This window comes from Triticum aestivum, chromosome 7A (assembly GCF_018294505.1).
Source record: "Triticum aestivum cultivar Chinese Spring chromosome 7A, IWGSC CS RefSeq v2.1, whole genome shotgun sequence".
NCBI lineage: Eukaryota > Viridiplantae > Streptophyta > Magnoliopsida > Poales > Poaceae > Triticum > Triticum aestivum.
In genome coordinates this window covers 54,209,608-54,221,945 of record NC_057812.1, presented here as the reverse complement: position 1 = coordinate 54,221,945, position 12,338 = coordinate 54,209,608, and the positions used below count along the sequence as shown (strand labels likewise).

General features: G+C 46.5%; 2 protein-coding genes across 2 annotated transcripts in view; both read right to left on the bottom strand.

Annotated features, from left to right (window-relative positions):
* The window catches only part of LOC123148701 (translation factor GUF1 homolog, mitochondrial), a 7,521-nt gene extending 7,149 nt beyond the window's left edge, over positions 1 to 372 (bottom strand). The window contains exon 1 of the mRNA XM_044568192.1: positions 1 to 372. This exon is cut by the window's left edge and continues 7 nt beyond it. Within this exon, the coding sequence (XP_044424127.1) occupies positions 1 to 294 (294 nt within the window). The 5' untranslated portion in view covers positions 295 to 372.
* A 10,665-nt stretch (positions 373 to 11,037) lies between these two features.
* On the bottom strand, positions 11,038 to 12,177 carry LOC123153404 (tyrosine--tRNA ligase 2, cytoplasmic-like). Its single transcript, XM_044572542.1, has one exon. The coding sequence runs from the start codon at positions 12,175 to 12,177 to the stop codon at positions 11,038 to 11,040; it is 1,140 nt and encodes a 379-aa protein (XP_044428477.1).
* Positions 12,178 to 12,338: the final 161 nt, after the last annotated feature.

Below are 12,338 nucleotides of genomic sequence, written 5' to 3'. Positions count from 1 at the left end.
GAGGTACTGAGCGCCATGGCCCTTCTGGATGGTGCCGGTGAGCTCCAGCAGCCGGTCGGCGAGCGTGGACTTGCCGTGGTCGACGTGCGCGATGATGGAGAAATTCCGGATCCGCTCCGGCGGGTACTGCCCCAGCTCCGACGCCGACACGCCGGAGCGGGGGCGGTGCTCCGGCGACGCCTGGGAGGACAGGAGGCGCTCGGGGAGCACGAACGTACGGGCGGGGGAGGGGGCGTTGGCCAGCTTGCGGACGGCGCTGCGGGCGGCCCGCCGGAGCGCGGCGGCGCCGGCCATGCGGAACCGCGGGGCGGCGGGGGCTAGGGTTCTGAGAAGGATTTTGGCGAGAAGGGCTTGACCGAGGAGTGGGTGGAAGCGGTGTATAGACCAGAAAAATGTTTGTGAAGACTGTAAAGGTGGACCAGTTTGCATTTGTTTTTCTAGAAAAGGCCATCATGGCTAGCTTTATTAAAACGGAAACGTTTAGAACCGGTCGACCGGCTGAAACTCGGCCGGTCACGTCCACGCTGGTGACGGCCCCACGCACCATCGCTTTACTCTTCGTTATCCTGCCGCACGAAGTGCTCCTAGAGTTCTAGCCATACGTTCCACCACTAACTATTCCCTCTTATCCCCTCACGCCCCTCTTGCCCTGTGGCTCTCAAATAACTTCTCACCGGTCGCCGGTGATGACCGTCATCGATCCAGCACCTACCTGCCCTCTGTCTATCCCGCGTCAAACTCCGCCGCGAACGGGCGCTACCTTAGAGGAACCCACCACCGCGTGTGGCAAGGGACGAGGTCATGGCCTGCGGCACCGATGAGGTATGGTGCTGGAGACCGGCCGGCAACTGCAAGCTATGTGGCCGCCGGCGTGGATTGGCTCGGCGCGGTGCTGCAACCGTAGTTCCGCGGAGCTGCAACCATGGTCGGAGAAAGCTGGAACCACGGTCTAGCAGAGCTGCAAGGCTCCTACATGCTGGCGAGGGAGTGCTACAACCATGGCCGAGAAAAGCTGGAAGCGTTGTCCGGCGGAGCTACAACCAGGTCCGGTGGAGCTGTGAGGTGAACCAGTCGTTTTTTGCTTCCATCGTCATTTTTTTTCTACAACCGTAAGTTCTTTTGCTGGATCGTTGAGATGTTTTTGTTTCGTGACCACCGGCGGCGAGGCATGATTTTTGGCGACATTGTGAGCCCTCGGTTGGTTGCGAGGTGTTCTTTTTGCTGGAACCGGCATATTATTTTGCTGGAACTATCTTACTTTTTGTTACAATCGACCGTGAAGCTCTTCTCCTCTGAACTTGTTTTTGCTGGAACCGATCTATTCTTTTGCTGGAAACTGGTATTGTTTTTGCTACAACTGAGATTGGAGCTATTTTTTGCTACTAAATTTGTTATGCTGGAACTGAAGCCTTTTCTTGCTGGAACCTAGTAACTTTTTGCTTCAAGGATTTTGTTTTGTTTTCAGTTTTTTTTAAGGACACCAGATGCAAGCCGACGGCCGCGGCGAGCCAGAGGCGGTGACGTCGATCTGGGGGATGCTGCAACCATGGCAAATCGCAAGCTGGAAGCAGCCGAGAAAGGGGATTAGAGCTGCAATCTTTCGGTGGCCACGCGCTGAGGACCCATTGGCGGCCGTTATGCAATCCCGAAGAACGGCTCCGGTGAGTGTGCCGACAAGCAGCTCCGGCGAGCGGCTCGGCGAGCTGCTAGGGCGAGGCGCGGGCGGTTCATGGAGTTGTGCTCGGAGTTGTACGAGAGCGAGGAGGGGATTTTTCTTTTTTTTCTCTCTAGATCTAACGGTCACGTGTGTTGGTATCCAACGCTAGGGCGCTGACCGGCCGAAAACTTCGGCCGGCGCGCCGACGCCTAGCAGTGCCCTATTAAAATTAGACAACGCTTACATCATCCGCCAAAAATTCAGAAATAAAAGCTGGAAGTGAGTCCAACCACAAGTTTGATGGATCAACACTTTCATTCTACGCTAGCACATGAGCCATCATATTTGATTCGCGGTTACAATGCTCAATAATGGTGGCAGGTCTGAAATTAACTAACAATAAACGACTTTCTTCAAGAATTGGACGTGCCACCATTGAGTGTCCAGAGTTTTGCTGGAGAGCCTCCACTAATATCAGACTTTGCAGCACCCCGAGTAGACAACATTTTACAAAGAGTGGGGGCATCTTTGATTCAAAAGATTTTTTTTATAATACTCCCTCTGTCCCATAAACGCTCTTATATTATGGGACTGAGGAAGTAATTTTGAAGAATTGCAATCCTTAGAAATTTTTCTTACGCTGGTAGTTTGATTCATAAGATTAAATTCTACGTAAATTTTTCCTGACAATACCCTTGGCCTTTGATCCATAATGTAGTGCATATATATTTTTTGAAAAGCCAATCTCTCAAACTTTGACCAAGTCTGTTGAGAAAATCATTTACATCTAAAATGTCAAATATATATTATTAGTTTCATCATAAGATATAGTTTCATACTTTATATATTTTGTATTGTGGATACAGATATTTTTATCTATATAAATTTGGTCGAAATTTGCATTGTTTGGTTTTGATAGCTTGACTTTTCAAAATATCTATACACGCTCCATTATGGAATGGAGGGAGTACTATATTGCGTATAAATTTTAGCATACACTCAAACATCTTGAAAACATATGTTTATCAAATCCGGTGAAAGTGATGCCGGCGATGAACGATATGCTGGAGGAACCATTCGACGCAAAAGAGGTCCACAATGCCCTTTTCCAGATGGCCCCAACGAAAGCACCGGGGATTGATGGTTTTACGGCCGGCTTCTTCCAACGACATTGGCATTTGTTGAAGGACGACGTGACTAATGTTGTGTTAAGCTTTCTAAACGGGGGAGACCTACTGATTGGCTTCAATGACACTTTCCATTACCTTGATCCCAAAGGTACGGTACCGCCAATCAATCTCTCAATACCGCCCCATTGCGGTATGCTCTGTACTCTATAAGTTCGCAGCTAAGGTTATAACTAACCGATTGAGGGGCTGTATGGATGAGATAATTATCGAGGAACAAAGTGCATTTGTCCATGGGCGATTGATTACTGATAATGTACTGGTGGCCTTCGAGAGTGTGCCCACTTTACGTCGGAGAAAGAAAGGCCAAAACCACGCTGATTTTCAGCAGGGTTCTGATCAGTTAGATATGATGAAAGCATATGATAGAGTGGAGTGGCACTACTTGGAGGCCATTATGGCGAAGCTGGTTTTCAGCATGGTTCTGATCAGTTTAATTATGAAATGTGTCGCCTCAGTGCGCTTCTCTGTTAGGGTGAATGGTGAGCTTCAACCCTACTTCACGCCCTCTCGGGGGCTTCAGCAAGGGGATCCCGCGTTACCCTACTTGTTTCCGCTCTGCGCGGAGGGTTTCTCGTCACTACTCAAATATCATGGAGGACATATTGATAGGGGTATTAGGGCGAGCATCTGTTCACCATGGGTCAGTCATTTGCTGTCCGCGGATGACTGTTTGATTTTTCTCAATGCTAATTCCCAGAGTGCAGAGAGATTGAATGATATTATGTGGATCTATGGTGAAGCTTCAGGTCAAAGTGTGAATAAGGATAAAAGTGATATCTTCTTTAGTCCGAACACACCCAGCTCCACTAGACAGACTTTCAAAGGAACACTAGGTGTCATGGTAGAAGCGTTCAGCGACAGATACCTTGACTTACCTACTGCTGTTGGACGGATCACGAGTGCACATTCGAGCACATTGGCGAGCGGTCCAGAAGAAAAATGCAGGGATGGTCTGAGAGGCTCTCTGCATGTGCTCGGAGAGAGATACTCATCAAAACCATCATCCAAGCGATCCCTACGTATAACATGAGTTGTTTCCTGTCGACAAAAAAGGTTTGTGCAAAACTGACGTCTAGCATGGCACGGTATTGGTGGAGTAGCTCCATCGATAAGAGGTCGCTCCATTGGATCTCTTGGAAAGAGCTTACGAAACCAAAATGTCAAGTAGGCATGGGTTTCCGTGATCTCCATATGTTCAACCTGGCTCTTCTCGGCAAACATGGGTGGCGTTTCATGACAAAACCAACATCACTTTGCGCAAGAGTTATGAAGGGCAGGTATTTTCCAAATTCTGATTTCATGCAAGCTGCTGTACCCAAGGCCGCGTCAGCAACTTGGCGGGCTATCATAGCAGGCCGAGAAGCCTTGCTTGCGGGTATCGTCATGCGAGTTGGCGATGGTACTTCTATCAATGCATGGACTGACAAAGTGGATCCCTACAACACACACAAGGACACCATTGTTGACACCAATGGCCCCTACCATCTGACTAGTCAACGACCTGATTGATTCAGATAACTGGTCCTGGAAACAGGATCTAGTTCGACAGAATTTTATCGCACCGGATGCTGAGGCTATACTGAATATTCCTCTACGACGCAGTGGTGGCGAAGATACATTGGCATGGGCACATGAGAGGACAAGTAACTACACTGTTAAGTCAGCGTACCGAGCTCTAGTGATTCAAAAGAGCATCAAGCTCGAGAAAAGAAGGGCCGGTTACAGAAGCTTCGGTTAATAAACAACAGTTGTGGAAAGCTCTGTGGTCTCTCAAGGTGGTACCTAAAGTGCGTGTGTTCTGGTGGCGGGTACTCCGTGGTATACTGCCGGATGAATGCACGCTCAAGTATCGACATATCCGAGATATCAGCACATGCAAGCTTTGTCAATCACATGATGAAGACCTACATCATGCCCTTATGTACTGTTCACATGCCCGAGGATTTTGGGACGAAGCACGCCAGCTCCTGGATATCAAACTACCGCGGCTTCATCCCACAACTTGGGCATCTGATATTTTATGCGAACCAAGGTTCTCAGCGAGAGAACAAGCAACGATCATCACTATGATGTGGTACATTTGGACTTCACGCAACCGACGGACGCATGATGGGGACAAATTGGATCCGGCCAACTCGATAAGGCTTACTCGAGAAGCTCTGGCCCTGCTTGATATTCCCTTGTAACACATTAACGCCCTACCAAGTCACGGTTGGCGCCCTCCGGAACCAGACCAGGTCAAGATAAACACCGACTCAGTGGTCGTTCATGACGAAGGAAAAAGTGGAGCTGGTGGCGTGGCAAGATCGTCCACAGCCCTACTGGGTGCTTGGTGCAAACCTCACCCTGGAGTTACTGACCCCATGATCGCGGAGGCCCTTGCAGCTCGGGATGGAGTAATCTTCGCAAATCTCAGAGGGTTCACGCATGTGGTGTTGGAGACCGACAGCCTGGAGGTGGTTAACCTCTGGAGCACTCGCCTCAACAGTCGTTCAGTTGTGGCATCAATTCTTTTAGAAATTGAAGAGCTTTCTGCTAGTTTTCATTCTTTTGTAATCCAACATGTAAGTAGATATGCCAATGGTCCAGCTCATCTTTGTGCAAAACGTGCTTGCACGGTGACTGGCACCGAAAGCTGGCTGGCTTACGGAGACTCTCAGCATCTTGATCAGCAGCCTTATAGCTGATTGTTCAAAGAACACTTTTGTTTAAATAAAGCTCTGAATTCCATGCAAAAAAAAAACAAATACTGCCCATGATTTACCTTATAGTTTGAGGATGGGGCTTGCCTACTCCTGCCTTCGTGCTCCCATCCATGCTCCCCACCGTTCCTTTTGCATCCCACGGTTCCATCATTTTCTCTCTCCCACGCCCCTTTTTACTACCGAAAGATAAATCAAGAATACCAATTTGTTACTTCATCTTCACTACTATTAAACAATCAAACAAGAACTTTCTTACATGCACCCAACAATTGTCCCACAAAACCACACGATCGATCAACACCGCATGATTAATCCCACAAATTTCAATCCAATAGCCATTAATGATCTAATAACTTTATGGGGTGGACTTAATAATTTTCAATGACTGACCGTACTCCATCAGCGAAGGAATATTCTACATGCCAGTGCTCGTTGTCCCCTACAATCACGGGATTATGATCGCTAAGGAAACTGAAGGAAATCGGCTCCCTGCACGCTGACACCGCTCCATCGCACGATCGCCATCTACATCGCCGATTGTTGTCTCTCGCAGCGTGAAATCCGCGTTCGCATCTCTTTTCTTCTCGCGATCTCATCTCTTCTCGCCCCTGCCTCATCGCACCTATCGCCGCCACCCCTCGCTAAAATATAACCCACATGCCCGGCGGCTCACGACCCTCCTCCCTCGAGCAGCGGCAGCGGAGCGGGGTGCAGCGGCCTCGGTCTATGTCGACGGGCGGCGTGATCCCTCTCCTCCATCGAGCAGCGGCGGCGGCGCGGGACGCAGCTGGCTCGGCCTCCGTCGTTGGCGGCGGCGTCCCTCACCCCTCGACCATCGACAGCAGCAGGGGACGCAACGGGCAGCCAGGGACGCGGCGCTGGGTGCGGGGCGCGGCGGTGAACCTGCGGGAGCCGGCCCTGCCATGGGGACTGCAGGGTAGAGGGTGCATGCGTGAAGGAGGCGCGTCCCTCCTGCTTCCGGCGTGCCGCGGCATGGGCCTCCCTGCTGTCGGCGTGCTCCCTGATGCCAACTCCTCTTTCCTCCGCCGCTGACATGCACAACACCGTCCCATGCCCTCAGCCCGCTGGCCAGAGAAAGGTTAGTACATTCTTTTTTTCCTTTGAAGCAGATAGAGGATTAATAAATTTTCTGGCCCACTATACCATCCTGTGGAATGAACTGGGATCCTTCCGTTGGCGCATAGGCATTCTTTTTGTTGATTCATGCCTCAGATCTTGCACAAATAGAATAATCCACAAAAAAAATTGGGAATGTCTAAGGCACATCTAGATGTGCCCTACTTATTGCACATCTAAGTGAGTGAATCAAGTATGAAGAGGAAAAGAAAAAAGAAAAAGAAAATATTCACACGAATCTCAACGTAAGATCAATGATATAGGACTTAGATGTGCAATACTTATGGCACATCTAGATGTGCTTTAGCAAAACTGAAAAAATAAATCTGACCACCAAGTGTTTGAGTTTATGCTTACAAAGCTTTTCATTCTCTATTTGGATGGGTTGAACATTCCAATTGAGGAGAAATTTGTTAGTGCCCTGAGTGCATCGATCTATGCAGCTATAAAGTTGAATGAATCAACCAAAAAGTTACGGCCTACACAAACAAAAAATTATGCAGACAAATCACCTAAATGAATAGCAGCCATGGGTTGTTCAGGTGGGGTGTGCGGCCTCGATTCAATGCAAACACACAGCTCATAGATGGGTCGTTCAGGTGGTGAACATGACCTCGATCTACACGGATCGGTGACGGTGACTTCGATCTGCATAGAATATTATATGTGAAAATGTAAACAGTTATAATCTACTCCCTCCGTTCCGAATTACTCGTGGCAGGTATGGATGTATCTAGATGTATTTTAGTTCTAAATACATCTACTTCTGCGACGAGTAATTTGGAACGGAGGGAGTAGTAAATAAGTGTTCACATGTTGCCTTCAAAAATCCACTTCAGCACAATACTTTCTTTAATATGTTTGCCAATCTGTTGCTAGAACTCAGTGCCTACTAGATCCATCTGTTGTGTCTAGATATCATAACACTTCCTTGAATGAATGTAAAAGTGTTTTTTCAACAAATGCATCATTCTTCAGTCTTTTAGTGCTGAGATTTTAGTTACATATCAGTCTTCAGACCCTCTTGTTTTATTTTTTTCTCTTTGTCAATCAGTGCTTTTAGTCATGTTCCCTAAAAAACAATATGTCCTTATTGTATTCTTTCTTCAGTCTATTTGGTTTTTTTTTTCAACGAATGATCTCATTGCATAAAATGTAGGCATCGGTGTACAATATGGATGATGCACGTGATTGGATATGCACTGCCATCTCCACTGCACTGAAGGAGATCAAGCCCATTTCCATCCGGATCAGCTAGAACCTCCCCTCGACCTGCATCATTGTCCTTTATTTTTTTCTCTCCCTGAGGTAAGTTGGCATGCTCCCTGTTCATACATACGGACGATGAGATGGATATGGGTTTGATATTACTGATGTTGATGAACTGCTCATTTGTCACTGTCAAACCAGATGAGCCTGAAAGGAACTAAGAGAGATGACTATTCATTTACCAGTCTTGTCATTCTATGTTTTGTCAATATATACGTCATTGGACTGATGCTTGAATGTATTCATGGACAAACATGTTTGTTGATCAGCTATGATATGTGTTTCCACTGGCTACTTGCCACTTTTTGAGGGGCAGATTTTAGCTTGAGAAGATTTGTGTGAAAACATAGTTGTGCTCTTGCTCTAATGGAAATTCAGAGTAGGGTGTTCCAAACCAGATTGACACAAACAGAAATTTGTGACTGAGTTTTATGCTGAGAGGTAGATACCTGCTTTCCGCTCTTCACCTATCGTAGAACTTGCATCTTATTTTTTGATCACTATAATCTGTCCATTAATCGGTATTCTAGCTGAAAGTTTCAGAGTTGTCAGTTATTTTTAAAACTCGCTTCGAAGAGTAGCTGGTCTTTTTTTAGGACATATTTGTTGTGTCTTTTCCCCATTTAGAACTACATGTGAACTTTATAGATACGAGAATAAAAGGGCAAAGGCCCAGAGAAAGTTCAATTCCTCTTCTGTTTATTTTCTTTATTCTTTGTTTACATAATGGTTTTGAAACTATGTTTGTGAATTGGATGTATATAGACATGTTTTAGTGTGTTTGTTCACTTGTTTTAGTCCGTATGTAGTCTATATTAAAATATTCAAACACATATTATTTTTGTGAATGGAGGGAGTATTTTTTTATAATTCTTATGTATGGTAATATTAGTCGAGACGTGCGTTGCATGTGCATACTTACTAGTACCATCCTTAATACTTGCACATCGTTGAAACGTCCTTTCCCGGTACATCCAGAAATTACGCGTCCATGGACTGGAGTCCGTCCGCAGCAGCCATGCCGATGTCGACGTCGTCCGCTAAACTCTGGCCAAAGCTCCAAGCCGCAAAGACCTTCTTGATATTGGCGCGCAGCTCTGCACCTACCGCGAGCACGGTCGAGCCGGCCTCAAACCCCATCTCGCCGAGTACCGCCTCACGCGCCCACACGACAAGGTCAACGTGCTCTTGCCGCCGGCTCTTGCGAGCTCGCTGTGCTCTTGCCGCAGGCTTGCTGTATTCCAGGAGATCGCCAGCAAGCAGCTGGCCTGCTCGAGTACGCTGTACGCGTGTAGCACTCGCCGGCTTCTGCCCGCCTCCGCCGTCGGTGCTAGTGCCGCCTCATCGACGACGGCCGGCGCCCGCGTTGCCGTTCCATCCGCCTCAACGCTCCAGCCGCGCTGCCGGTGCTGATGGTTGCGAAGATGACCACGGCTTAGCCACCGGGTCCAGCCGCGCTGCCTGCTCCCTCCGTGTTGGTGTGCAGCATGCATGTCCTGGGGCGGTGCGCTGCGGCCTGCGGGATGAGCCAGTGGAAGAAGACGTCGCGTAATACGTATGGGAGAGGGTTGATATGGAAATACGGGGATTCTATGTCTTTTCTTTGGAAAAAAGAGGCACCGGGAGGAGAAAATGGTGTGACCGTTGGATGGTAAATGAATAAACAGGAGTATAGATGGGAGCACGCGGAGGGAGGAGGCAAGCCCCGTCCTTAGTTTGATGAGAAGTTTGGTAAGTAAATTTAAGTGAAATTAGTTGAGAAGGTAAGTAAATCAAGTTAATTGATTATCATACTTATAAACAAGGTTGGACGAAGGGGTGGTAAGAAGAAAGTGAAAAATGGAAAACATTCTTTTCAGAGAAAATGTTGCTTTAGGTCAGTTGCGCGCGAGCCACTAAATCCTTTTTCATCATGTGTCGGGCAGCGCCCCGCAACCTCCCCCACGGGTCACATGTTTCCCATGGCCCACCAACCCACCGCTTCCCCTCTTTTACCTTATCTGTCCTCTAAACTATCCATAATGGGAGTAACACAGGTAGTAACATCACACATTTCTAGATAAAATAGACGATGTGGCAAGCAATAAATGAAGAAAGAGAGGAATTACTTTCTGCGAAGAGAAACTTCTAGGGACTTGTAGCGCTTCAGTGTGGCTGGTTGTTTATTAAATGGTTAGTTTGATATATTTTTTTCTTTTCTGTAAGTAGCAATTACTCTAATTTTCTAATAGTAACATTTTCCTAGAGAAAAGTAGCTGCTTGCAGAAAGGCATCACCTCCATATGCTGTCAGTCTTAGTGATGAAACCGTGAAGTCTTTTGGTTTGGCCGTTTGTTATCCTCCAATACTTGATCATTCAGTGAAGAAGTGTATTGCGTAACATTGCTTCTCTCTGTTGTGTAAACAACAAAATGTATGTATAAACAGCTGCAGTATTTTAAGCATGTAGTTGATGAAAATATTACATGTATTTATTTGTTCTTCCCTTTTTAATCTATTATTTGCTCCCTCTTTTAATATGTGCACAAGATATCACTGTATTTTAAACATGTAGCATGTTGTTGTTTACTAGCACTTGCTGGGTATCCAGTTGATGAGAGAACTGTTTTTTTTTTCCAGTTTCTGCATGGCTGTCTGGTGTCCTGTTGTGAAAATAAGTACCTTTATTTTTTCTAATCTGTGGAGAAATGTCTGGTATCGTGTTGTATAGTAATTAAACTCTGTGCAAATCTGATTTGAGTCAATGGACCTAAGAAAAGAAGGAACAAGTTTTAAGATGTCTCTAAACTAAATACAGTAAGTTCTAACAATTTGTTTATGCTTTATCATTCACCCCCCTCTGTATGCCAAAGAATTCCGCAATCTGAACAATAACACATCAAGCTATAACTCAATTAGCCACAGGTTATCACACGGGCGCGCCATGCCTCCGCACAACAAGTGTATATTATGAATATATAATAGCTTACACCCGTAGTAAATAGCTTGCAAAATTAGTGAAGTACTACTAACATATTGTGATCCCCAAAGGCATAAGTAAAAGGAGACATGATCCCTAAAGGCTTTATATCATGTACTCCTACATAGCTTTCGCAAGATGTTTTGCTTTACTGTTGCCGGCGAAGTGGGCACCTACAGTCTTCATAATCTTCTTTAGTGCTTCTTCAAGAGCCCGCTTCACCTCAGCGGAATGCGGAGCACCACTTTCATAATCAATGATGAACTCTTCCATCTTGTGAAACGTCCTGCTACCACAACTCTTCTCTTCTTTCCCGGGAACCTCACAGTGTCCAAACCATGAAAACACAACATGTCTAATGTACTCCAGACATGGGTTGCCTTGTGCAACTTTTACAGGACAAAAAGCTTTCCTTACTTTCACACTCAAAATTTGTTCCCCGTCTTCCATGAAGATGGCCCAAGCTGGATCTCCTATATTACCAAATTCATCGTCCTCTATTAAATCGGGGAGCTTATTATGGGACAGAATAATAGGTTGATTTTCACCCTTCATGTCTTTGCAGTACTCTCTAGTTAGCTCGCGAACCTCCTCAAGATCCTCGTCATGATCCATGGACAACAGCCATATGTCTGCCTTCGGGAGTAATACAGCAGCACATTGCATGCAAGGTTCAAAGATCATTTTAGCCACGACATCAGGCCGGTCATATGGGTCAGCAGGCATTCCGTACACCCCGAGTGCATATTCAAAGGTCTTGTCCCAGCACCTTATCATCCTCCCCACGGTGTTATTTATGGCAACATCCATCACAAGCGTCCAGTATTCATGTGGACGGCGATTTATTTCATCCGACAACCACACGAACTCTACCCCGTTAAGCTCCAAGCTGGCTGTTTTCCATACCTCAATCATGTAACATCCAATAGTCTGAATATCATTCATATCACCACTGAATCTGTTGTGTATATGAGCAAACCAATCCGCCATCAAGATTTTAACCCTGCAGCCAGCTTTGACCATTTTGTTGACATTGAGCACCATCATGATCCCCTGGGCAATGTGTACCGATGGAGAGGGATCGCACCAAACATAGCAAATAGGAGCGACCTTCTTCTCCGGTAGCACCCTAAGCTCCTCTTCCTCGTCGATGCTCCCCAACCCGATGCTCCTCATCGTCGCAAACCTCTCATCCAAACTCATCTCGACAGCATACCCTGCAGTGCTGATCTGAGTTGTCGCCTCGACTGAGTTGTCCATTATTTATTTATTTATTTGAAAAGGAGGTCATCTAATGACTGAGTTGTCCATGGGGACGAAATATATAGGATCGTAAACACAACTCAACCAACGAAAATTCTAGACCTACGGACCAGTTACGGGCTGCAGGCTACGGACAACCTTTTCCTAACAAATATCCC

Coding starts and splice junctions, on each gene's coding strand:
- LOC123153404 (XM_044572542.1), bottom strand. CDS start 12,177: ATGGACAACTCAGTCGAGGCGACAACTCAGATCAGCACTGCAGGGTAT.